Below are 27,800 nucleotides of genomic sequence, written 5' to 3'. Positions count from 1 at the left end.
AATATCTATTAATCTCAATATCATATATGTTATTGAAGTAAATAAAATATTTATTCAAAATCGGTGCTCAAAAATGGCACAATATTTGACGAACATTTATGAAGATGCGCTCGTTTTTATTCACACTAAAAAGTAGAGAGCGCCGAGCTTATTCTCAGCGACAACATAGTCGTAATATAAGATAAATTTAATGTTTTAAAATACATGCACTGCATGATCAAGCTGCACAGTCATTACGCGTATTCATTCGAATATCAACTCTGCTGGATAATAATATCCCTCTCACTTTTGTCATGTGTGAATCGTGATCAGTTCGCGGTCGATCGCGATTTAACTAGCGTCGTAATTAATTTTAGTTTAAGTATTTTTTATTTCAAAATTTTATCTTTTTTATTCTATTTTTATCTATTATCAAATAATTACTTCAATTTTACGTCATCAGCAACATTATGGGGGAAATAATGCTTCCGATATCTACAAGCCGTTCATTGAACTTGTCTTTTGATAGTCTTTCATACAGCGTTAAAACTGGTATTATAAAGATAGGTACACCAATTTTAATTATATTTCAAATTAATAATTCTGAGCTAATAAAAATCTTTACGACTCTACTAACAGTAACGCAGTTGAGAAATAATTTGCATATAATATTACATTATCTCATTACTCTGGGGGTTGAAGCATAATGACGCGTATTATCCAATTTAAAAAAAATTATTTATCTCCTCTTGGGCATCATGAAATGACTATTGCACTCCTCATAACTAAAAGGACTCTCAACTTTATAATTTTTTATATTTATTTAACTAAAATATTATTTATAGTTGTAGAAATTTCATTTGCCAATCAATAATTTTATTTCTTCAAACTTTTAAGATCTTAATAAAAAAATAATTCCAAGCGCTTTGGAATAAAAATTAGAAAGTACCGATTTTTACCTAGTTTATTAATTTACATAAAATAAAAATTTTTAATCATGCTAAAACATTTCTTCACATTCATGATTTTTTTTCTTAATATCTACTATACCATATATTTCTTTTTTAAAGTTTCAAAATCAGATTTAATCTTAATTTCAAAAGGACATTACCTTTCCCAGGTGTTTTCAGTCTTATCAACAGATATTATCAACAAAAAAAAAATACATTTTTTTTTAGATAACAACAAACGGCTTAACACTAAAACAAACTTACTTATATTAAATATATTTTATAAATATAAAAAAGTTTTTAGATTCGAAGATTGAAATAGTATATTACATACCTAGGCCAGTAAAATAAGAAAAGTCTAAGATCACATGTAATTGTTGGCCGAGGCGAAGCCGAGGTTGACAAACATGTGATCTGAGGCTTTCTTATTTACTGGCCAAGGTGTGTATACTATTTTTCTGCTCGACGTAGCCGGAATGTGGCAACTTTGTTTAGCGCAGTGGCCAGAAAGTTGCCACTTTCCGGCCGGAGGGTAGAAAAGAAAGTAAAGAATATATGACTAAAATTATTATTTTTACAGAAACTCGTCAACTATTGACCACAGATAGTGGTGAATTTCGAGTAGGAGAGTTAACAGCTATAATGGGCCCGTCTGGATCTGAAAAGACGACTCTAATGGATATTTTAGCCGGATATACGTACGAAATAAATTATTACAAAAATTTTTAGTCAAAGCACACTTTTTCTAATGAAGATGCTATGCTAATTATTACCTGCGGCTTGTTATTAATTTTTAATACTCAGTTATCTGGCTTAGTTGTAGAATAATTTGCAAAGATGTATTTGTTAGACATATTAAGGTAGTTGTCGTGGTTAAGGAGGTACTGCAGCAAATAAAGACACCAATAGGTTGTGGCTATTGGTTTTTTTCTCACGCACTAGTACTGTCTCTCTTTACAGACTATCGCTTACTTACTTCCACTCACGTAAAATATCGAAAGTCGCTAACTTCATACATTTTTTATAAAAAAATGAATACCACTCGTTTATGCTATTTTTAATAAAAAAATATTTGTTATAACTTCAATTGAATATTTTCAGTTTTTCAAAAAAATTCCAAGAAAAATATGGTTATCATTCAATAAAATTTTCTCTCTAACTAAGGTAAAGTATCCAGTACTTGAACACTTCTAAAAATGGGACCAGTAGTTGAACAGAATTTTAGAATTGCTGTAATACAAAATCTGTATATATATTATGAGTCATATGCGCATGTTATAATTATTCAATGATACAGTAATTGATTTTGGTAAGTTTTTTCAATTATAAATCAAAACAATTACATTTTTGTTAACTTGAAAGTTGACATGTCGAGAATCACCGATAGATGCTATTTTTTTCATGAAAAAGGTACTAAACCGTAAACCGAACAATCAGTAAAAAAAAACGGTATATCATCATTTTAAGTAAAAAAAAATTGTACTACCCGATAAAATAGTCTTTTCTAAATAATACATATTTTTTTGCAAAGACATAAATTATAATTTTTATATTAAATTTTAGCGTTTAACTATACCTTCCAAATTTTAAAGCGGTACCCAGAACTTGAACAAGCTGGAACCGTATAATTTTAACAGCACTCTAATCTCTATAATAGGTTTATAACTAAAAATTAGTATAGTTAAAAATTATTGAACGTTTTGAATTGAGTTTTTTTGATTTGTAATTGAAAATTTACTTTGTCATTCATAAAAAATGTAATTAATAAATTAAATACAAATATTTCTCATTTTTAAATGAACATATTAAATATTTATAGTGTTATTTTTAGTATTATTCAATAATATGTTATAAATCTTTGAATATTTCAATAAAACGTTAAAAATTTTAGGTGTGCCTATTGCCATACATTTTATTAGTTCAACTACTGCTCCCAGAGTGTTCAACTACTGCGGCTTGTCAGAATTGATTGTTCAACTACTACTCCTTTCATAGTCTATCTTAAAAACGTTGTCAAATTATAAATATTCAATTATTTGCGTTATTTTGCACTTCAATCAATTCAAAATTGTTTATATTTTATATAAACTTGTTTATATTTTATTTTATTTTTATTTTATATAAATTGTTTATATTTTCATGAAAATCACTAATTTGAACTAATAATTATATATTTATCTATTAAAAGTAGGATCAAATACGTTTTACTTTGAAACCTGTTCAACTACTGGGTACTTTACTACGGTCAGGATAGGGAATACATGTTAGATATACAATTTTTAATTGCTAAAATTTCGAAATTAGCACCACAAGGACTGTTAAGGGGGATAGCCACTGTGAGGATCGCAAAAATAGGTGATTTTTGGGAATTTTTAACTTCCCGTTAAGAAAATTGAAAATTTTCAAAAATCGGGAAGTTATTGTTTTTACCCCGTTTTTCGAAAATCGAGTTTTCATCAGATCTCGACGTTTTGTGGTCCTAGGAAGCTTCCCTGACTATTCCCGCGATGGTGTCCGTGCGGTTGTGTGTGTGTGTGTGTATGTAAACCTCTTATAACTTTTGAACGACTCGGCCGAACGGATCGAAATAGGTGGCGATCCAAAGAGTATCATTGCCATTAAATTTCGTGAAAATTTGAATCGATTCGGTTCGCTAGATTTTGAGAAATCTCAAAAATAAAATTTTCAAAAAATCGTTTTCTTGGAATAACTTCTAAACGGCTTTACCGATCAATTCCAAAAACTAATCAGCTCTTAAGCTTAAAAAACCACGTCGATTGCCACCAGTCCCATCAAAATCGGTTGATTCGTTCGAGAGTTATCGAAAACGACAAATTTCGAAAAAAGTGTTTTTTTCACATAACTTCGAGATTTCTTTTTGGATCATTTTTGACGAAATGGAATAACTATTAGAGCCCGAAAAATCACGTCGATCCCCACCAAGAACGTGAAAATTGGTTGATTGGTTCGTGAGTTATCCTTGGCGAAAAAATTCGGAAAAAGTGAATTTTTCAAATTTCTCTAAGATTTTCGGTTCGATCAGGTTGTGTTCAACAGTATATCATAAATTCTGAAAAAGTGCGTGGAATACTGCCAACCGCGTGAAAATCGATTCATTCATTTAGAAATTATTGCACTTCGAAAATTCAAAAAATATTGTTTTATTAAACTTCTATCAGCCTTTTGAGCTCAAAGAGCTCAAACGCATACGAAAGCTATTTCTTTGAGCTCGGAGAGCTCAAAAAAACACACAAATTAAATGATCAAACGAACCTGCCAAAGGCAGGCGAAGTTCGATCGTAATTATATGAAGAGCCTCGTTCGACGAGATTACATAAGTAATTGACAATATATCACCATGTAGTTACCTTCATTCACGCTAAATGCCACAACTTTCAGACTCCCCGAAGGGAAAAAACCCCTTCCATCAGCCCTCCGCTGCGTCCCATACTTCACATTTTTTAGAGTGTATAGAATAATTAAAGTTAAAAATAAAAATTGTTGTAATCTCTTCGAACGAGGCTCTTCATATAATTACGATCGAACTTCGCCTGCCTTCGGCAAGCTCGTTTGATCATTTAATTATATTTCGAGCCTCGTTCTCGAGATTACATAAGTAATCGACAATATATCACCATGTAGTTTTTTAGAGACAACAATTTTTATTTTTATATGCATTTTTTTTTTTTTTTGAAATTTTGTGATATGAACATATGCAAAAAGAAAAGAAAAAGATACAGTAACATGTAAAGGTTATAAGTAAAAAACATAAATAATTAAGGATACTTAATAAATATTAATGTATTATAGCTTTAGCAAAAACTTGATTATCTATCAGGAGTGGTCTGTTATAAACTTTTGCAAACATTTTTGAACTATTAGATCAACCTGCTGTTTTTCTAATGATACTTAAATCTACTCCTTTTAAAAAGGCTGTTGATGTCGCAGTGTGTCTAGTAGAATGAGCAGAAAAGGTTGTGGTATCAATCCCACTTTATTTAAGTACTGTCTTTACCCATCTGCTTATCGTTTGACTACCTACTTCATTGTGAGGTTTTTTAATACTTAAAAATAATTTTTCTTTCTTATCTCTAATTTTCGAAGTTACATTAATATATTCTAGTACGGTTGATACTACACATAACTTAGGTTTCTCTATAAACTTTGGTATAATAAGAGTGGGTTGATCGCGACCTGGCCCAGAAGTTTTAATTAAGTTTAAAATCTTAATTTCAATGCCATTATCTCTTATAATAATATCTTTTATATTAATATTTGCCAAAGTTTGAGTCCTGTGAGCTGTACACAGTGCCAATAGTATTATTGTCTTTTTTGTTAACTTTTCTAATGACAAAGTATTTAGTGGAAATCACTTTTCTATATAATTAAGTACTATTGTGACATCCCAGGTATGCGAATATTTTGGTATTGTAGGTCTTATCTTAAAAACACCTTTTAAAAAATGACTTATCATTGGACTTTCCCCAATTTTATCATTTGATAATAAGGATATTGCTGACCTATATGTATTGAGGGTTCCATATGAAGCGCCCTCATTAAACTTTTGAGTTAAAAACTGCAACATTATATTTTGTTCTGGATTAAAAAAGTCAGAACCCGATAATTTGCAATATTGATGCCATTGTTTTAATCCTGAAGCATATTGCTTCATAGTGCTATCTGACAGAGAAGCTATTAAAATGTCCGCAGCTTCCACTGGAGCTCCTCTCCTTATATATGCCTCGCGGACACTCTGCCTGCAGTCAAACTCAATTGATTCGCCCTGGGATGTTGTTTCGTTTTACAAGAAGATAGTAATAATTTAAAATCAGGTTTAAATTTTATTTGTTTACTAACTACCCGTACTGAAAAAAAATATATGCCGCATATACGGGGGCAAAAAAAAGTATGTGGCGTACATATTTTATATGTGCGACGTATATGTATTTTTTCCTGCATATATATTTTTTCAGTGTGGGTAGTAAGGATAATAAAAGTGGGTACCATGGCTGTTTAGGCCAGTCTGGTACCACTATAATTCCTGAAGCTTTATCAGTCTTAATTTTTACAAAAACTCTAAGGATCAAAGAAAAAGGTGGAAAGGCATAGAAATTTAAATTGGTCCAGTTGACTGTAAGCGCATCAATTTCTTCTGCGTTAGTACAAGGAAACCATGAGAAAAACCTTGCGCACTTTGTATTCTGACTATATGCAAATAAATCTATCTTTACATTCCCAAAATTTTCTATAATTTTCTTGAATGCAAAATTTGCCAATTCCCACTCGGTGTCCTCATTTTTTATTCTTGATAGAGAATCTGCTTCTATATTATCTTTTGAGGCAATATATGAGGCGAACAAAAAAATTTTTCTTTCGTCTTTATATTTTTTTTTTTGCTTGTCGTTTGTCGATAGAGTCCGTGGGATGCGTGCACGCGAGAAAGAGGTCCGACTGCTACTTGTCATTTTTTGCGATATCTCCAAAAGTATTCATTTTATCGAAAAATTGATTAGATCATTTTTTGTTGGTTTTTAAATTTTAAACATTTTTTCTAAAACAAACTTCCCTGTCAACTCAGCCGTTCCTGAGTTATGGCGGCTTAAGCAATTTAATTGTTATTAACAATTAAATTTACCATCAGTGAGCAAAATAACCTAGGTTTTTGTAATCCTCGGCAAAAAACACATCAATTTCAGTTATCAGAACCCGGGGACCTAAAAGTGCATACGGGCATTCCCCTTCAGCCGAGGGATTAATACTCGCGGGGGAGAAAGATGTAACAGGGTAAAATTACCCTGCATCGATAAGTCGTCAGAGATCGATAACTATTCGACTAGCACTGGTGCGCCTCGATCTTCGGGCCTAAAGAGAGAGTAGAAGGGGTTATTTTGGGGGTTATTATATAGGTGAGCCGTGCATTGCGAAAGGGAGAAGTAGTGTAACCGCCAGACAGTGTGCCACACAAAATCAAGAAGGACCGATCCCCGGAGTAGTTACCTATTATCGACAGAAGCCAATAACATCTAGGACTCCAATCTCGAGTAGTGAGTTAGATTGTCGTATATTCAACAAGGTATCAATAATTACTCTGTGGGCTAGGAGTGGACCGCGGGGTTTATACTCGGTTTACTTCTCCATTGATTAATTATTCTCAATATAATTAATAATAATTCACTAATTATTTAATTGTAATTGGTTTTGATTCGTTAGTTGCCGTTGAGATTCCTCAAGGGGGTTTATACCCGAGGACTGCTTAAGGACCTTGCGGTGTTTATTGTCGTGAGAATTTATTTTATTAATTTACTCGATTAATTATAATTAATTCTGAACATCTGAAAGATCGGTTTAGTTGCAACTATTTTATTTAATAAAATAAAACTGAGTAATAAAAGCTTCGAGAAATTTTCATTGTCTTCTCACGGATCGGGCAAGCGTCGGTCGAAATTTATAACGCAGTTAACGTATACCCAAGGTCAAAGTCTACTACGCACTAACGAATACCAGCGTCCATTTTGAGCGCACAAATTCCTGGCAATTATTTTATTTGACAATTTATTAAGAACAATTGAATTATTATTAATTAATATTATTTATTACAAGAAAATATTATTTATTTAACATTATATTAATTATTGAGAACTGTTTATTGAATTTTGGCATATTTAAGATTGAATTACCCGTGGATAATTTTTCGTTAATTTATTTTATATTGAGATAAATTGTTCATTAATTATTTATTTAATCGGAAAATTCCACGCGGTTATTTTTGAACATTGAACTTAAGTTCTGGAAAATTTATTTTAATAATTTTAATTTCATCATCTTGGAAAAAAATTCCTTAGAATTTAATTAACAACGTGGATTATTAAGTCCAGGGAATTTTAGTTAGTTAAAATTAAATGATAAATTTTAATAAGAGTTATTTATTCTTTAAGAAATAATATAGAGTTAAATTGGAATAAAATTATACATCGAATGTTCCGGAAAATTTATTTAATGTTGAGTATTAAACTCGTGATTGAATTGGAATAAATTTAGGCGTCGATTTTTAGTTCGAATTTTTGGTTCGAATTAAAATTATTAGTTGTGAAAATATTTTACAAATTTAATTGTTAGCTAATGACTGAAATATTAAGATGAAATTATTGTAATAATCTTTCTGGAATTAAATTTTGTGTTAAATTTTTATAAATGGAAAAATAAAAGTAAAGTAAAATCAGTGTGTGTGTGTCAAGACGCGTGGGTTATGTGTGTGTGTGAGTACGGGTTACGTGGGTGATCTACGGGGGTTTCTTGGCTTACGTTGCAGTCACTAGGCTGTTACTTCTGTAGCGGTGCGCTATTAGCGATCTCTCGTGCGCTGCGGTCTTTGTGCGAGGCGTTCGTTGATAGTCAAAAGTTAGGTATAAGATAGTGGTTACGTGTGGGTGATTTGGGTCTGGATAGCCAAAGGATATATAAGGATTTGGATCTGGTCAGCCGACAGTTAGGCTGTAGTTTTAAGTTGATTATAGTGTGAGTGTGAGTGCGCGTAATTTTGTTAAATCATTTTGTTGTTAATAAATTTGGCCATATATTGTTAATTAAAGATTTATTTATTTCAGATCACCTTCCTCCACTCTCTCTCCCTGTAAGATAAGCTCTCAGCTCTGGTTCCGGTTCCAGGAACCGTCATTAAAAATCCTGGTGGCGCCCTTTTATTTATTAATTTAGATTCATTTGTTTAGTTTTATTATTTCAATTAATTTAATTTAAGCGGCCAATTGAGCGGCATAAACACCCGTTACAAAGATTTTACTGTCTGCCAGGTCAAAGGAACCGACGTATCGGTCTGCCTTCAGAAATCTAAGCTTCTGATACTTCAAAGAATAACATACATAAATTTCAAGTTTCCTAAAATATGTTTAAAAAAAATTTTTTTTTTAATTTTTCAAAATGTCTGCCACCACTCTAGAACCGTGATAATGGTCTGCCGTTTCGATTTTAGATAGCTATAATAGTATATTTTAACATATCCAAACGGCAGCTTTCCTAAAATACATTTTTAGTTCATGAAATTTTCACACCTGTCACACCTGTGTGTAGCTGGGGCCACCGCGACCGCGCTTAGCTAGCCCCCATTTCATGGTTGGTAGGTACAACAGACTCACTGAGGAAATTTTAGGCTTTCCTAAAATATGTTCGATATATGCCGCCCACTGGCTCTTAGACTATTCTTCTAGTGCACAACAAAAAGATATGAAGTGTGGAACGCAGCGCAGGGCTGATGGAAGGGATTTTTTCCCTTCGGGGACTCTGAAAGTTATGACATCTAGCGTGAACGAAGGTAACTACATGGTGATATATTGTCGATTACTTATGTAATCTCAAGAACGAGGCTCGAAATATAATTGTATTTTTGAGCTCGAAGAGCTCAGAAACGTCATAAGTGCCATTTCAAGCGTTTAGGTATGGAATTGGCGGGAAGTTGTAGGGATGGCCTTTAGGGTCAACCGTTTTCCAGATTTTTTTGACTGGGATAATAAAGGAATTTGGGGATCGGGTTTCTGAAGTGAAACTTCTTTAGAATCGTTGTGATTTCAAACTCGATGAAACGAAAAAATAAGTCCATAGAGACACAAACACATAAATGTATAGGATTCAGCTGACGAGAGAATGAGATAGAACACATTAGACGTTCTCGGTCTCCTCTTTGCGCGACTCTTCGTAGCATCCCCACTATCGTCTACTAAACATTGTCCATATGTATGCTCCTGTGTAGTGGGATAGTCAGTATATCTATATCTATATCTTGCTCCAGGTCCGAGCGTTCTACGTGTTATGTTAGTATGTGTTTGTAACGGGGTGGTTAGCCCTGTCCAATTGGTCACCCCTTTCCTCTTTGAAAAGGGCGCCACTGGGATTTTATACTCGGTGTCCCAGATACCGGGGAGCATGAGAAGGAAAGATCGGGTCGTGAGAAGTTGAGAAAGGCTGTAAAAGTAATGCTGAGAAACAATTATTAACAATTAACAATTCAATTATTTATTCAATATAAACAATTTAATTCTAACAAAATTTCTTAAAATATTGCCCTTAAAATTAACCTATCAATCACTAAATTGTGAGAACCTCTCACCTACGCAGGCACTTGCCAAAACTTACAACTAAATATCATTAAATTCTTTTAAACATAGATCATTACACGTCTATCTTCTTAATTTCTTGACTCAATTTTAGACCATTACGCATCTATCTTCTTAATTTCTTAACTCACTTTTAGACCATTACGCATCTATCTTCTTAATTTCTTAACTCAATTTTAGACCATTACGCATCTATCTTTAATTTCCTAATTCAATCATAGACCATTACGTATCTAGATTCTTAATTTCTTAAACCCTCGTCCAACTGACGGAATAACAAACAACATAATTTACCCAATAAAAACTTCTTAATTATTCAATTATCTGAACCAATTTCACATAAACAACCTCGTCTACCTGACGGAATACCATATAATATCATAATTACCTAACTTCCATATAAAATCGTCCACCGACGCTAACTTCATTCTATAGAGTTCTCTACTTTATTCATACATCTTAATTACCAATAAAACTGAATCTCAAAACTTCGCATTTTCCAAAATTACGCCCAACAATTACTTAACACAAAATTCCGACCTTCGATTTTAATTCATTAAATTCATTAATACATCTTCTTAACTAAATTCATTTCCAACTTACTTAACCAAATTTTCTACTAAAGTTATCAATCAATTTATTCTACTAAACCCACTGATTTATTTCATTTCTTGATCTCCACTAAATAATCTTTAACAAAGTTCACTACATAATTTTCTTAACAAGTTCGGTAATCATTTTCTAAATTCACTAAATTTCTCAATAAATACATTCGCTAAATTAACTAATTTAATTAAATTTAGCCCACCGGCCTAAATTTAATTTCACACAATTTCTTAAATCCAACTACTGTAATTCTAAAGCGTCTCAACAAAATTTACAACCGTAGAACATTATAGAATGACCTTCACTAACTTAATTACGCATTTTCATTTCTTATTCAAACTTTGTCTTGAAAATTCCTAACTATAATTAATTTATTATAGCCAACAGGCCTATAATAAATTACTAATAAATTCTCTACCAATAAATTAACAATTAATCAATTAAATTTAATTTTCAATATAAAAGTTCAGCGACAAAACTAACTACTTGACCTTGACAATAAAAACTAAAGTACGAATTCGCTAATATAAAAATGACCGCTCGAGAAATTAAATTTAATTATTTCAGCCTCTTAATTAAATCAATAATCAAATCTGGTCTACAATAATCGAAAATACCTGGAGACTCAATTATTGTTTTATTCAACGACGACTGATACTCCGATCCAACTTGGCGGGCTTAGCTGCTTGGCGTCTTGTCGTCTTGAACCAGGGTGCGGCAGGGTTGTCCAATTCCAAAAACGCCCCGATAACTCCCTCTGCAGTTGCTCTTTATTCTCGACGTCCAAATTTGCACTCTATTGACTTAAACTGATCTCAACAAGGTCACTGATTCACAAGGGCAAAAGGCCACTGGCTTCCAGAAGGGAAAAAGCCTCGATGTCCCTCCTGTCGGCTCTTTTATAACCCTCCAACTCCGGCTCTCGAACTTTCCTATTGTTATGCCCTGCTTTATTTTACGGGGACAGTAGTGGGGACTTTCGATTAGCACGCCCGGTGACAAGTCGAAACTACTTGTCAAAAATCGAAAGGTAAGGGAAAGCCCTGACCTACCGTGCGTTAATTAAGTGGTCGATAATGATCCCGGGAAGTTCGATTTTAGCTGTCACATGTTTAATACATGTGTTTGCGCCTGCGTATGAGTAAGCTTTAATAAAAAGCAAGCGTGTTGATTGTTGATGCATTTTTATTTGTGTGAATATTTTAATTTTCTTAATTTTACAATTATGCCAAAAACTACCAGATCAAAAACAGTAATTGACGCTGTTTTCCAAAGATGGTTATTATTTACAAGTGGGATCAATCCAAGCTAAGCCATGTTTATTTTTTTTTTCTTATCAAATTGAACAATTTTTAACTTCCCGCTAAGAAAATTGAAAATTTTCAAAAATCGGAAAGTTATTGGTTTTATCCCGTTTTTCGAAAATCGAGTTTTCAATGGATGTTGACGTTTTGAGGTCCTAGGAAGCCTCCCCGAATGTTTCCGTGGTGATGTCCGTATGTCTGTGTGTGTGTGTATGTGTGTGTGTGTGTGTGTGTGTGTGTGTGTGTGTGTGTGTGTGTGTGTGTGTGTGTGTGTGTGTGTGTGGCCGTATGTAAGCCTCTCATAACTTTTGAACGACTTGACTGATTTCATCGCGGTTGGTGCCATTCGAAAAGGCTTGACCAAACTTAGATTTTGAATACCATTTAGACCGATTCGAAGCAGTAGATTTTGAGAAATCTCAAAAAAACTACAAAAAAAAATTTTTTGAAATGTGGTTTTTTTTTAATTACTTTTAAATGGCTTTACCGATCAATTTCAAAATCTTATCAGCACTTGAAATCAAAAAACCACGTCGATCACCGCAAGCCCGGTCAAAATCGGTTCATTCGTTCGTGAGTTATCGTTGTCGAAAGAAAACCGAAAAAAGTGTGTTTTCGGAATTACTTCGAAAATCCTGGCTTGATCGATTTAAATTTTAAGATTTTTCATGGGGCTTCAAAAACTGCGTCGAATGCCACCAACCGCGTGAAAATCGGTTCATTCATTCAAAAGTTATTGCCGTTTGAAAATTCAAAAAATTGTATTTTATCAAACTGCTATTAGAGTTTTGAGCTCGAAGAGCTCAAAATGACACAAAAATCATATTTTTTGGATCGAAAAGCTCTAAAACGTAATGTGTAATTTTGAGCGCTTAAGTACAAAATGAGCGGGAAGTTGCAATTTTTAATTTTAAATATTTTTTAAAAAGTTTGGCAACGCAATAAATTTTATCGCGGTTGCGCATGCGTTGACTGCTCTATTCTTGTTTGTGATGTGTACGTGTGTATTATGTTTACAAGTAATGCGATTAAAAATATTAAAATATTAAAGCATTAAAATATTGATTATTTAATTATGTTATGTTTTATAATAAATAAAAGCGTTCAAAACAAGCCGCCAGTGCATGGAATCCTCAACCTAATCAGACATCTACGCAAATCAACAGGCCAAAATCAGCAAAAATGCAGGAAAAATGCCAATGCCGGTGCAACGAAGTGATCGCGAAAACAATAGAATATCAACAACAACAAATCGAAACATTTCAGGCACAAAGAGAACATTTCGCAACTACAATGCAGAACCTACTAGTACAGGTAAGTGCAATAATGACGCAGCTAACTCCAATCGTCACAGCCTCCCAGAACCAAGGAATCATTCAGAACTTCGCTCAAGCAGCACAAAACCTTTCCGAAGTCGTAATTGATGCGACTCAGCAGCTACAGCCCGACATGTTGCTTCCCCCGGCAACAAACGAAGGCGAATCAGAACAAGACTACCAAATTCTTTACTTAGAAACAACACCAACACAACCTTTCTCTCAACATTATAATGACAGGACATAATAAAAAAATAACAACATCAATTTTACAATGGAACGCACGCAGCATAAGGGGGAAAAAAGAAGAAATTACAATTATGAACCTGGTCCGAGACCACGACATTATTCTCCTCACTGAAACATGGCTCAAACCAGAGGAGCCATTCTATATCAGCAATTACAACATTATAAGGAAGGATCGACAAGACAGCAACGGCGGAGGCCTAGCAATCGCCGTTAAAACAAACATAAGTTTCGAAGTCCTAAGTGACTTCTTCGAAATTGAAGACCAAATCGACACTCTGGCTATAAAAATCAACACTAATCAAGGTCAGTCCCACTAGAATCTCAAATTCCCAAGAAAACCAATCAGCTGTAGATCTTACTATCATCTCACCTGAGCTTCTACCATTCTCACATTGGTCGGTCCACGATGACCCAGGAAGAAGTGATCACTACCCAATCCACATCAGTATCGGGGTAGCTCCTGACTCATACAACTTCTTCACACACAAACTCAAACTCAGAAATATTAACTGGAAAGCTTTTGAAGATATCATCACTCAAAAAGCAGAAACTAACAGCACTCTGGCCGAACCAACCATAGAAGCATATGATGAATTTATTAAGACAATCAAAGACTCCCTTCTAGAAGCCTCAAAGCCAGGGAACAAGGCACATAACAACAGTAGCGAGCAAAACCAAACACAACCACAAAGAGACAATTCCGGCGTCAGAAAAATCCTTACCTCACCGCACACACTCCCAAGACAAGAGCTCTCGGCTGAGCCAAAAAAACAAGATTTTATCAAAACATACTGTCAAGAAAGCAGAATCGACTCGGATGATACGCTAGCTCAACAGCTAATTTAGCAAATTGCCAATAATACAGCTCTACCAGCTACTGACGACTTTCCCGAAACACTCATCACGTTAACAGAGCTGAACTCTGCCATCAACCGCAGCAAATCTGGATCAAGCCCGGGGCTGGACCAAATCAGCTACGAAATTATAAAGCGATTGCCAGAGAGTCTAAAAACGCGTCTCCTCGACTACTACAACAACTTTATCAAACGAAGCAAGTATCCATCGGCCTGGACAGAGCATATGGTTTACCTTCTACCCAAAGGAGACACAGGTAAATTCAGACCTATCACTCTTGCACCCTGTTTCCTCAAGGTGATGGAGAGGATAGTGGTTGACAGTACCACATGGTGGCTAGAACACAATAACAAGATTCCAGACACACAATTTGGCTTCAGAACGGGCAAGAGCACCGCGGACAACCTAGTGGTTGTTGTTGGGGACATATACACCGGACTAGCTGCAGGCGAATACACCATCACCGCATTCTTGGACATTAAAGGAGCTTTTGACCACGTTAACCCAGACATACTATTGCAGATCCTAGTAAACACTGGCATTCCTACTGCGTACTGTCTCTTCTTTTATTACCTAATCAAGCAACGCAAACTCTACTTCGTCACTAATAATGGCTTAACAGAACCACAGCTGGTTAACTCTGGAGCGGGCCAAGGACTAGTTTCAGCCCCTCTATTATTCACTCTATACACAGCGGATGGTGGAAAACATATCCATAGCTCCAGCAAAATCGCAGAATTTGCAGATGACAAGGCAATCAGATGTAAGAATGAAAATTTACAATACGCAATCGACGCTCTACAGGCTTCTCTCGACAGCTACAGCGCATACTTAGAAAAATTAAACCTCCAGCTCTCACCTGAAAAGACAAAAATAATCATTTTCACTCATAATGATTATAATCCTCAAGATATCTCATTCACCATAAAAGACGTGACAGTCAAGCCAACAACCTCTGCAAAGTTCCTAGGGATTACCCTTGACCAAAAGTTGACATTCGAAGACCACTACACTAACATCTTAGCGAAGATTAACAAAGTCTTCCCACTCATCAAATCACTGTGCGGAACCAAATGGGGGGCTGGCCCAGCAACTCTTCTCAATATTTATAGAGCGTTGATTAGAACTAAAATAGAGTATGGGAGTCACATAATGAACGCTATTTCCAGCAAACTATTCAGCAAACTGGAGAAAGTACAGAACAAAGCCAAAAGAACATGCATGGGACTCCGTATATCAACTCCGATCAATTCCATGATGGCGGAAGGCGGAGAAATCCCACTAAAAATCCGGCTCAAGGACCTCTCGGACCGCTACACTCTGAAATCTTTGAGCACCACCAACAATCCCGTCACCAACACACTCCGAACCCTAGACGAGTGTCTAACTCAAAACAAGTCCAAACAATGTATATACAAAAGATTTCCAGCAATCAGTTCGTACCACGACACCATCCCGCAGCATGACATCATCTATCAAAGCATAGCACATCCCCGATCCACACACACATACTCCATCTTCCAACATCCTCTGAATATTGATCTCACCACCGTAGTAACGTTGACAAACATGTCACAAAGTGAGACAATTGAAACATTTGAGAAAATGACTAACGAAAAATACAAAAATCTAACGCAGGTCTATACGGACGCCTCTAAAATCCCTGACGAGCCCCATGTTGGAGTAGCAATATACAATGCCACTCTCAACACTCAGCTAGTCTTTAAAATCAACTAACAAGCTTCAGCAACGACGGCAGAAGCACTAGCCATCCTCAAGGCGATTGAGTTGGCACTTGAGATGCAGGAAGGAACAGTGATCTTTAGTGACTCCAAAAACACGCTCCAATCACTCCTACAGCTGCAGGATAACAAACAACGGTCCTATCTTACCTACAAAATCGCCGCAAAAATGGTCGAGGCACAACAACAACAACTCCTAGTACACCTGGTCTGGATTCCTGGACACTCTGGCATCTTAGGGAACGAAACGGCGGACAGACTTGCTAAGGAGGCTACGACCAGTGTACGACGAACCTTCACTCCAATTCCATTTAAAGATCTGGCTAACAACAGCAAACAAAAAGCCATCAAGACAACGGAGTAAAAGCTCAAAGAAATAGGAAGGACGAAGGGAGTCCTATACTTCGAACAAATATACAAAAGCACAAAGAAACCCTGGTTCGCACACTATAATTTGCCTAGGAAAGTCGTCACCACAATTATCCGAATGCGCCTCAACCATTACAACCTCAACTCGAGCCTTCACAGAAAGAAATTTATTGATTCAGCTGAGTGTCCATGTGGATCCCCCGAACAAGACCTCAACCACATCTTCTTCGAATGCCCAACCTACCAAAACCAACGAAGAACATTAAACAACATATTGGTCAAAATTTGTGATCCTGTCCCGACCGACATCACCACTCTCCTGGCCACTCCTACGTCTAAAATAGCATACATACTCTGTAACTTCTTCACGAAGTGTGACCTCAACATTTAAATTCAAATTCGTACAGACCGAGACACCTACCGATGACCCCCAGGAACTACAAACTCACAACTACTCCACCATCAAGTACAGCGGCCGAATGGGAAAATGCCCAGAGCCTAAAGAATACTACTACTACTACTACTACTACTACTACTACTACTACTACTACTACTACTACTAATAATAATGCAAGACGACAACCTCGAGCCGCTTCTTACCGTCGAGGAGAGCGTTCATATTGCAGCCCACCTCAAACTTGGTTGGAATAATCATGACAAAGCCCAAAGGGTAATTTTATTTTTTCTTATATTCTTCTTCTAATGGTGAAAACTAAATAACTTTATTGCAGGTCAACGAAATTATTTTTACTCTGGGTCTCGAAGCTTGCAGACACACAAGAGCGGCAAAATTGAGCGGGGGTCAGAAAAAAAGACTTGCGATCGCTCTTGAGCTCGTCAATAATCTGCCGGTTATGTTTTTTGATGAACCTGCAAGGTAATTATTGTTAGATTAAGTTATGTAAAAAATACACGAATTATTTTATGATACTGAATTTAGTCGTCAGCTGTTAATTTAAAAATTTTTTTTAACAAATCAATAACAATAAAAAAATGCTTCTAAAAATTTTTATTTGTAATTTTTATTAATTTTCACATGTGTAACTTTTTAATTAAATTTTTTTTTATAATAATTTAATTGCCATAAAATTCTAAAAAAATTTTTAATGTCTGTCAACTTCAGTGTCATATTATTTTAATTACTACCTGATGTTTGAATTGTAAAAAATAAATATTGATTAGTTAATGCATGCTAATTTTTGTAGTGGTCTTGATATCGTGACTTCTAAACAGTGTATTAATTTGCTACGCGCATTAGCAAGAGACGGTCCATGTACAATTATATTGACAATTCACCAACCGACTGGAATACATCTGGATATGATAGATCATCTGTACGTGGTTGTCAACGGGCATTGTGTCTATACAGGAAGTACAAAAGCTATAGTGCCATTTTTAGAAAAACATGATCTACATTGTCCTACTTACCACAACCCAGCTGACTTTCGTATGTGTATTCATTTTTATTTCTTCACTCCATGTTTTAATTATTTCGTTTAATATTTATAACGCTATTTATTAAACTCTCTCTCTTTTTTTTTTTAGTTGTGGAAGTGTGTAATGGCGAGTACGGTGATTGGAATGATAAACTCGTTGAGGCCATTGACAACGGAAAGTGTAACGACTGGAGATCAGCATCAAATAAAAGTACTCGTCCAAGATTCAAAAGTAGATTAAGTCCTGAAGAGTCTGAAGATAGCAGAAGAAGAAGTAGAAGAAGAAGAAGAAGAAGTAATCAAAGTAATGATGAAGATGATAAAATTCAAAGCGATAAAGTTACTGAAGATCATTGTGGATACTATGCTACTAGTTTTTTTCAGCAATTGTACATACTAATCAAAAGAAATGCCATTAAATTATCCCGAGATAGAGTGAGTAACAAAAAAATTAGAGCTGTGATGATAAATTTGAGCTATTTCTTATTTTTCTAGGTTTTAACATTCACACGACTGACGATGCATTGAATAATTGCACTTATTGTTGGAATAATTTACTATGGTATTGGTGAAGACGCAGCATTTGCATTAGACAATTTCAATTTACTATTTTTCAGTCTTATGTTTCTGATGTTTTCTGCGTTTAGTTCCACTATTACAACTTGTATGTATTAATATCATATGTTTATTATTTTCAACTGTAGAATATTATTACGTAATTTAATTAAGTAATTGATTAAATTATAAAGATGATTCTTAATTGTATGTAGTTCCCTTGTCTCTGCCAATTGTAACGAGAGAACATTTTAACAGGTGGTACAAGTTAAGATCATTTTATCTAGCGAATCAATTAGCTGATTTCCCTATTCAAATACTAGCTGTCACCATCTACACATACATTGTTTATTTCATGACTGGCCAGATTCTTGAAGTTAAGAGATTCATACTCTGGTCTATGGTTTGTGTTGTTGTTAGTCTCGTTGCTCAGCTCATTGGAGTAATAGTCGGCATTGCATTAAGTCTGCAGGTATACAATCATTTCATTCTATTAATAATAAATTACATGTTTTTTTTTACTTTAAAAAAACTTTAATTTACGACTCTTTCAGAACAGTGTTGTTTTTGGAGCGCTCTTTATAATGCCTTTTGTTATATTCAGCGAATTCTTTGTGCATTTGAACGACGCTCCATTTTTTCTGCAGTGGCTTTTTCATTCTTCTTTCCTCAAATACGGCTTTGAATGCGCAATGACATCGCTCTATGGTTAAGTCATTTATTATTAATGATTAATGATCATTAAATTGGTTAATTAGGTTACATTGTTAAAAATAAATAAAATTAGTAAATAAAAAAATGTCAAATTACAGATTCGATCGACCAAAAATGAATTGCTCGCAAGATTACTGCCATTTCATCTTTCTTGCAAAACTTATGAAAGAGATGGGAATGATAAACGCCAACTACTGGTTCTCGTTTATAGTGCTATTTATTCTGTATTTTATACTCGACTTGACAGCTTTTATAACTCTTCGTCTTCGACTTAAAAAAATAATATAATTTTTGTAAATTAATATTTTCCTTACTCCTTTTTTTACAATAAACTTAATTTGTTAATAAAATTTAGTGTTACAACTGATTCATTCTTATAAATTATAACTCATTATTATTAAATTATAAATTATATCTTTATAATTTTAAGTATTGAAAAATTGTAAATTCGGTTAATCCTGTTGGAATTTGATATAATTTAAAAAATAGCGCAAATGTATGAACATCACACAGAAATATTTATACACAAATAGTAGTATGACAAGACTGTTGTTAAATTACTCAGGTGTTAGCAGGTCGAGAGGAAGAAATGTGAAAAATGTTTGAGTGGGGAGACGAAGTATACTGTCTTACGGAGAGCGCGTGGCAATTCAAATACTATTTCTTGCTGTATAATAATTTTCTATCACACAGTAAATCAGTACGCGTTCAGCCCGATTGTGATTAAGTTCAACTTCTCAGTGTCTTCTTTTAGTATTACAAGTTACTCATAGTTACAAGTTAGTCATAATCAACTAAAGTTATTTTACAACTCAAATAATATTTAACCAGCGTACTACTTTAAAAAATGATAACTCGTATCTAATGTTTCTCCTGTTAAAAGTTTAAATCAAGAATCATCATCGCCAACATCATGGAAGAGAAAATGCTGCCGAAGAACACAAGACGTTCACTGAACTTGACCTTCGACGGGCTATCCTACAGTGTCAGAACTGGAATTTTAAAGAAAGGTATTTGACTGAAAAATCTATCTTTTACTAATTTTAACTTTGAATTTTTATTTCTTTTAATTCACAAAGAAGTCAGCTAACAAAGACTTTAAATTATCTATATCTTAACGAGTTATTAAACTTTATAGCCTGTGTCCGAAGACTGACTGTTGTTATCATTGTTTTTCATCAAATATTGTCTTTTTATAAATGATCATAATTAGTTATTAAAAGAAAATATAAATGGTTTTTTAAATAATCAATATAACTAAAATTATACAAGTTTTCTTCACCAATATTAAGTTTTAAGTAATATAACTTATTTGAATAAAACTTAATAATAATCAATCAATTTTATCTAAATGATTTATCGTAATAAATATCGTAATTTACAACCTACTGAATATTTGGAATATCCAGCTGTAACTTTCTTATCAACAATGATATCTTCTACGAAGCCCATTACTTAATAAATAAAATGAATTTTAGGAAAAAATTAGAAAATGTAAGCTAGACTTTCATTATAATATCATACTAATGCCTTAACGACTACCCGGGAAAAAATGATCAGATATGATCAGATATGAACAGGAATGAGTCTTCAAGTCTGATCAGATATGAAAAATGACCGGGTATGATCAGACCTGGCCAGGCATGTTCATGTCTGATCAGTTCTGTTCATGTCTGATCAGTTCTGTTCATGTCTGATCAGTTCTGTTCATGTCTGACTCGATCAGGTCCATGAAAAAAAAAAAAAAAAAATTGACGCCGTCGGGGATTCGAACCATGTACGTGGCGCATTTCAGACTGATATCTTGCCTGTAGACCCAATGACTTATCTCAACTTTAGTGTACCTTTCAAACTACTTTAAGTAATTTAAATTTTATACATGACTTATCCTTATAGTTAACGGAGTTCTATACTTAATTTATTAATTATTAATAATTAATTATACACAGTAAAAAATTTCGCGTCGTTGCGTCAAAAAATTTTGTGTTAAAAATTTTTATGTTAAATATTTAACACTTTTTTGTGTTGATTTAACAGAATAAATTTTAAATTTACCCATAAAAGTGTTAAATATTTAACACAAAAATTTTTAACACTAAGATTTTTGAAGCAATGACGCAAAATTTTTTACTGTGTATATTAGAGTGATTTATTTGGGACGGCTATGTATTTTTTTCGCTCCATTAACATATGCTTCTATGTTAAGTAAAAAAAAAATTTCTTCAAGGTTTATTCCGTAATTATAATTTTATTATTTTTTTTTTTAAATTGAAGTTTTTTTTAATTAAAACGTATAGGAAATGAAGAATTATTTGTGTGTTCTACAATTTAGCAGCCTTTGACACTACTGCAATGGACCAAGGCGTAGCTTGAGATAATAACAGACACCGTGAAAGGACTTATCGCCTATCGATATCAACTGATATATTTTGGTATTTTCACGCTATCAAACTCAAACTTTTACTAAATAATCTTATTTTTCGCGTATTCAATGGAACATAGTAAAAAATTTTATGTCATTGCGTCAAAATTCATCGTTAAAAATCATCGTTTTGGCATGGAAAATTAAAAAGTTCATGCTTATATAAGCCGAAATTTTTGATGAAAGTTGTACATTTAAAATTTATAAGGGGATAGAAACTGATACGTCATACGAAACAAATTAATTTTAAAAATAGAACTGCACTTTATAGTTCGATAAAATTTTTCTTCCAGACTTAAAATATCATTTAAGAGGGTAAATTATGCATGAACAGTTCTTGTCAGCTAATATATGAAGTTTTGATCCTTTTCTTTTAGGCTAGAACAGACATGATCAGACATGGACAGGTCTGATCAGGTCTGAGCGTATTTAACACTTCAGACATGAACAGGCATGGACAGATCTGATCAGGTCTGAGCATATTTAATGCTTCAGACATGAACAGACATGAGCAGGCATGAACAGGCTTGATCAGATTTGATCAGGTCTAAGCGTATTTAATGCTTCAGACATGAGCAGGCATGAACAGTCTTGATCAGGTCTGATCAGGTCTGAGCGTGTTTAATGCTTCAGACATGAACAGACATGAGTAGGCATGAACAGGCTTGATCAGGTCTGATCAGGTATGAGCGTATTTAACGGTTCAGACATGAACGGGCATGGACAGGTCTGATCAGGCCTAATTTCAGGCCTGATCATACATGAACAGGCCTGATCAGGTCGGATTTCAGGCCTGATCAGATATGAACTGGTCTGATCAGTCCTGATCATTTTTTCCCGGGTAATGATTATGAATAATAAATTTTTTTTACAGAAAGCCGGCCGTTACTAACGACCGTTAGCGGTGATTTCCGAGTAGGAGAATTGACGGCGATAATGGGTCCGTCCGGAGCTGGAAAGTCGACTCTAATGAACATTTTAGCTGGGTTTATGTACGAAATAAATAATTTTATTTTTAATCAAAGCACACTTTTTTCTAACTATGCTAATTATCAACCGCGGCATTGTTATTTATTTTTAATACTTAGTTATCTATCTTTGCGGCAGAATGATTTGCAAGACGTACATGCAAGTACTTGATAGACATATTAAAGAGTCCGTGAGATATTAATTTACGATTCAACAATTATTAACACAACGGAATACAAACTATCTTGATCTCTAAGTATAATAAAAGCCGAGGTGAAGCTAGTGTTTGACATTTGATACTAATAAAATAATAATAAAAATTTTATTTGATCAGGGTCCAAACAAGCGGCGCGGTTTCTGTAAACGGACGCCCACGTGATCTTGTGGAGTTTCGAAGATCATCGGCATACATAATGCAAGACGACAACCTCGAGCCGCTTCTTACCGTCGAGGAGAGCATTCATATTGCAGCCAACCTCAAGCTTGACTGGAATAATTATGACAAAGCCCAAAGGGTAATTTTATTTTTTGTTATATTCTTCTTCTACACAGAAAGAAAAATTTGTTGACTGGAGAACAAAATTCTTGGCTCAAGAAAATTTTCGGGTGCCTGAAGGAAGATCAAAGTTGTGTTGGCCGAAGTAAAAATTTTTCTTGAAATTCTATTCTTGGTGGAAGTAATTTTTTCTTAATTCAAATTATCATAAATACTTGATACAATAAATTTTTATATTTGATCAAGATTTTTAGATACTTTAGGGAAGCAGCGCCATCTACTTCAGCTGAGAAAAAAATTTTCTCACCTTGAGAAAATTTTTCTCTTGAATATTTGGTTCCCATTTTATATTATTTTAGCGTGAAATTATACATATTGAATGAAAAAAAATGATTCAATATTATTTGATCTTCCCGTTTGATACGTTAATCAATAAAAATATTAATGAAAATTTACTTCTATCAAGATATTTAATTTTTGGGAGCAAGAAAAAAATTTTCTCAAGGCAAGAAAATTTACTTCTATCAAGAACTAAATTTATTGGAGCAAGAAGCTAAATTTTCTTAAAACAAGAAGATTTTCTTGATTTAAATAAATTTTCTTGGATCAAGAAACGTACATACTTCTTAAAGCAAGAAAATTAATTTTGTTGGAATAAGGAAAATTTCTTGTCAAAAAAAAATTTTTTTTTCGCTCAAAAAAATAATTAGAAAGAAAAATATTTTCTTGGCTCAAGTGAACCTTTTTTTCTGTGTAATGGTGAAAATTAAATAAATTTATTGCAGGTCGATCAAATTATTTTTGCTCTGGGTCTTGAGGCTTGCAGACACACAAGAGCGGCAAAATTGAGCGGAGGCCAAAGAAAAAGACTTGCGATCGCTCTCGAGCTCGTCAATAATCCGCCGGTTATGTTTTTTGATGAACCTACGAGGTAATTAAATATTAGATTAAGTTATGTAAATAATACATGAATTAGTTTAATTACTATCTGGTGTTAAATTTGTAAAAAATAAATATTAATTTGTTAATGCATGGTGCTTTTTGTAGCGGTCTCGACAGCGTGACTTCTAAGCAGTGTATTAATTTGCTACGAGCATTAGCAAGAGAAGGTCCTCGTACAATTATAATGACAATTCACCAGCCCAGCGCGACCCTTTTCGACATGCTGGACCACCTGTACGTTATTGTAGAAGGTCTTTGTGTTTACACAGGAGGAACTAAATCCATATTGCCGTATTTAGCTAAGCACGGATTACACTGTCCCACTTATCATAATCTTGCGGACTTTTGTAAGAACGAACTTTTTTTAAAGTTTTAATCTTCACTTTTTTTATTTCCATTTTAATGGCGAACCTTTTTGTCTCGCAATTAGTAATGGAAATATGCAATGGTGATTATGGTAACTGGAACAATAAACTCGTCGAATCAATTCAGAATGGAAAGAACAATAATTGGAGATCTGTTTCTGGTGAGAAAATCGGATGGAGTATTAATTGTCAGTTTAGGCGCGGCTTGAGTCTACAGATTTGTGAAGACAATGATGATGATGTTGTTACCAATAAACCTGGATATTATGCCACTGGATTTCTTCAACAATTGTATATTTTATTCAGAAGAAACATGGTTAAGTTGTCGCGAGATAAGGTTAGTTTTTTTTTTATCGTTGAAGAGATCATTTGTGCTGATATATATTAGGGTGTGACAAAATGTAACTTCCGTGGAGAACCTTTTAAAATTGTAATTTTGAGTTCCGCTTTTAACAGCAGCTAAGTTTGGGCATTTTCTGAGATATTTCGGGGTAAGAGGATTTATTTGATGTTCATAGAATTTTTAACAGGAGATTTAATTGGGCACTCCAGCCAAATTTTCAATTTTCTGCGGAAATGGCCAAACTAAAGTCCTGTTAAAAAATTCTATGAAAATAAAATATCCCTGATTAAAAAAAAGTATTGAGACAAAGAAAAAATTATTGAAAAGTATTGGTTTTCTAGTCAATTCAATACTTATCAATACTTTTTTCTTTGTCTCAATACTTTTTTTTAATCAAGGATACACGGAAAAAAGTAAACTGTAATATTCACTCGGATTCCGGTTAATTTTTATAGTTTCAAACAGTAAAGCGGACATCGGGATGGCAAAAATATAAACATTACAGAACTTAATGTAGAAAGTATAAAAGCCACAATTTATAATTTAATATCCAAAATAAGTGATTAGTAGCTGTCACTATAGTAAATAACGACTCTTTCAACTTAAAAAATTACAGTTTCAAACAGTAAAAATTGCCATTTCAATATATAGTCTATATGATGAGGAGAAGGGGAACTCAGATGAAAGAGAAAGGGGTCTTGCTCTGGGAGAATTTAACATTTGAAACAGTAAAAATTATACTTTTAAAATATACATTTTACCAGTCCAAGCAAGTCAATAATTACAGTTTGTTTTTTAGCGTTGCGTTTAAAATTTACCATTTTACTTTGTAAATATTGACGTTGCTTGTATTAGAAATTTACTAACTTTATTTTATACTTTTTACATATCATAAGATCATTTTTTAGTCACGAAATGATAAATATCAAAGTCTGAATTCTTAATTATTATGCTTTAACATTTTAGACATTTACATAGCGAATATTACTGTTTGAAATAGTATTTTCTGCCATGTAAAAAGTAAATTGTAACGTTTAAATGGTAAATATTATAAAGTGAATAGTAAAATCACGATTTTACTGTTTGAAATGGTAATTTTTAGCAGTTGATCATTACTTATTATAAGTCGACTGTTATTTATTATAGTTTACTTTTTTCCGTGTATCGTCTCACCCCAAAATATCTCAGAAAATGCTGAAACACAGCCCTTGTTAAAAGCGGAACTCAAAATTCGAATTTTAAAAGGTTCTCCACGGAAGCTACATTTTGGTACACCGTAATAAATATATATTATAAAGACTTGAATAATTAATTGTTGTTATGTTTATTTAGGTTTTGACGTTTACTCGATTGTCAATGCATTGCATAATTGCTCTTATCGTCGGAATTATTTATTACGATATAGGCGAAGACGCAGCATTCGCGATTGATAATTTTAATTTAATTTTTTTTAATCTTATGTTTTTGATGTTTTGTGCCTTTAGTGCAACTTTAATTACATGTAAGTATTTTTCTTCATTATAATTACAAATTATATTAATTAATACACAGATAAAAAAATTAACTTGACTGCGAAGAGAAAAAATCTTGAACCAAAAAAGTAAATTTGAAAAGCGATCATTTTAAATCATGCAAAAAAATTCTTTAATAAAATAAAATTTATTTGAATAAAAAAAAATTTCTTATTTCTGCTTGATAAAACATAACTTAATCCCTTCTAAGTCTTAAATATGTTTTTGAAATTTTTCATCAGATTTTAATTATAATTATTGTTATCGATTAATTTATATATGATTAATCAGTTCCAGCAGCAGTTCCAATAGTAACAAGAGAACATTTCAACAGGTGGTACAAATTAAGATCATTTTATTTAGCAAACAAATTCGCCGATTTACCAATACAAATAATAGCAGTTTCAATTTACACACTTATTGTTTACTTTATGACCGGGCAAATACCCGAGGGAAGAAGATTTGTACTACTAGCTATAGTTTCAGTAGCTGTCAGTTTAGTTGCGCAGATTATTGGGGTTATTGTAGGAACTGGAATGAGCGTCCAGGTAAAATGAAACGCAAATGATTATTAATATTTATTACGAAATAAATCCGAGATTTGCATAGAATTTTTTTTCCTCTTTAGAATAGTGTGATCCTTGGACCGCTGTTGATAATGCCATTTGTAGTATTCAGTGGGTTTTTTGTTCACATTAATGATGCTCCCTCTTATCTTCAGTGGCTGTTCCACGCATCTTTTCTTAAACACGGGTTTGAAAGTGCTATGGCTTCTATGTACGGGTAAGTTTTTATTTTATTTTAATAGAGTAATTTTACTAATGAATTTTTTTTTTTTATTACAGATTCGATAGAAGAAAAATGCACTGTTCGGATGTTTACTGCCATTTTGTGTACCCTAAGAAACTTATGGGCGAAATGGGAATGATGCACGTTGATTACTGGTTTTCAATGTTGATACTGTTTATTTTGTATGTTTTACTTGATATGCTAGCTTATATAACTCTAAGATTACGTTTAAAAAAATTAATTTGATAGATTAATAAAACTAACTGATTTTTAGATAAATTATTTTTACAAATTTATACGTCTAGTTATAATAATTTTCTTTAATGATGATTAGATTTATTATCAATAAAGTATTTAACATTATGTTTAGTAGTTAAATTATATAAATGCAACTTAATGAAGATATTTTAGTATCCACACAGAATTTTCAAGTTAATCTTCATTAATTTAACTTTAATAAAATAAGAACAAAAGAAAAATTTAATTTTAATATCTAATTTAAAAAATTTTTTTATTCTTCGAAGAAATAGTACCTAAAAAACGTCTAAAAATTTTTAATTTTTTTAGCAGAAAGAAAGTGTAAGTAACAAGAAAATATATAATATAAGTAATTTGCAGTCAATGTAAAATTGTAAAAAAAGAAATTAAATTCTTATTATAAGTTATTATCTTGGATTCATAATTACAAAAGAAAATATTCTTAAAACTCACAAAAAAATTGATCCAACTTTAATGGAAAAATATGAAGCTGTTCAAAACTAAG

At 33.2% G+C, this 27,800-nt stretch overlaps 2 protein-coding genes across 6 annotated transcripts; both read left to right on the top strand.

The window, feature by feature from the left end:
* The first annotated feature begins 225 nt into the window (after positions 1–225).
* LOC123267408 (ATP-binding cassette sub-family G member 4-like) lies at positions 226–27,425 on the top strand. Of its 3 annotated transcripts, none has more exons than XM_044732024.1 (10): positions 226–546; positions 1,510–1,627; positions 22,926–23,106; positions 23,873–24,018; positions 24,135–24,376; positions 24,460–24,731; positions 26,070–26,238; positions 26,540–26,796; positions 26,877–27,031; positions 27,094–27,419. In XM_044732024.1, the coding sequence occupies exons 1-10, from the start codon at positions 450–452 to the stop codon at positions 27,281–27,283; spliced, it is 1,827 nt and encodes a 608-aa protein (XP_044587959.1). In that variant the 5' UTR covers positions 226–449; the 3' UTR covers positions 27,284–27,419. The 3 variants fall into 3 exon arrangements, with proteins under 3 accessions (XP_044587959.1, XP_044587958.1, XP_044587960.1); XM_044732023.1 differs by lacking the exons at positions 226–546; positions 1,510–1,627 and adding exons at positions 19,645–20,210; positions 22,497–22,614 and having other exon boundaries at positions 27,094–27,425; XM_044732025.1 differs by lacking the exons at positions 226–546; positions 1,510–1,627 and adding an exon at positions 22,641–22,864 and having other exon boundaries at positions 27,094–27,425.
* On the top strand, positions 17,049–19,502 carry LOC123267438 (ATP-binding cassette sub-family G member 1-like). Of its 3 annotated transcripts, none has more exons than XM_044732062.1 (9): positions 17,049–17,165; positions 17,227–17,372; positions 17,701–17,942; positions 18,041–18,192; positions 18,223–18,366; positions 18,427–18,595; positions 18,745–18,958; positions 19,041–19,194; positions 19,299–19,502. In XM_044732062.1, the coding sequence occupies exons 1-6, from the start codon at positions 17,064–17,066 to the stop codon at positions 18,457–18,459; spliced, it is 819 nt and encodes a 272-aa protein (XP_044587997.1). In that variant the 5' UTR covers positions 17,049–17,063; the 3' UTR covers positions 18,460–18,595; positions 18,745–18,958; positions 19,041–19,194; positions 19,299–19,502. The 3 variants fall into 3 exon arrangements, with proteins under 3 accessions (XP_044587997.1, XP_044587998.1, XP_044587996.1); XM_044732063.1 differs by having other exon boundaries at positions 18,702–18,958; positions 19,046–19,194; XM_044732061.1 differs by having other exon boundaries at positions 18,702–18,958.
* Positions 27,426–27,800: the final 375 nt, after the last annotated feature.

The sequence above is a fragment of the Cotesia glomerata genome, linkage group LG6 (assembly GCF_020080835.1).
Source record: "Cotesia glomerata isolate CgM1 linkage group LG6, MPM_Cglom_v2.3, whole genome shotgun sequence".
Classification (NCBI taxonomy): Eukaryota; Metazoa; Arthropoda; class Insecta; order Hymenoptera; family Braconidae; genus Cotesia; species Cotesia glomerata.
Note: the sequence above shows the minus strand (reverse complement) of the source record. Positions and strands in the feature narration are given on the sequence as shown.

Coding starts and splice junctions, on each gene's coding strand:
- LOC123267408 (XM_044732023.1), top strand. CDS start 20,114: ATGGAAGAGAAAATGCTGCCGAAGAACACAAGACGTTCACTGAACTTG. Junction 23,107..23,872: donor ATTATGACAAAGCCCAAAGG/GTAATTTTATTT, acceptor AATTTATTGCAG/GTCGATCAAATTATTTTTGC. Junction 27,032..27,093: donor GCTATGGCTTCTATGTACGG/GTAAGTTTTTAT, acceptor TTTTTATTACAG/ATTCGATAGAAGAAAAATGC.
- LOC123267438 (XM_044732062.1), top strand. CDS start 17,064: ATGCAAGACGACAACCTCGAGCCGCTTCTTACCGTCGAGGAGAGCGTT. Junction 17,373..17,700: donor TTTTTTGATGAACCTGCAAG/GTAATTATTGTT, acceptor TAATTTTTGTAG/TGGTCTTGATATCGTGACTT. Junction 18,367..18,426: donor TTAAATTATCCCGAGATAGA/GTGAGTAACAAA, acceptor TTATTTTTCTAG/GTTTTAACATTCACACGACT.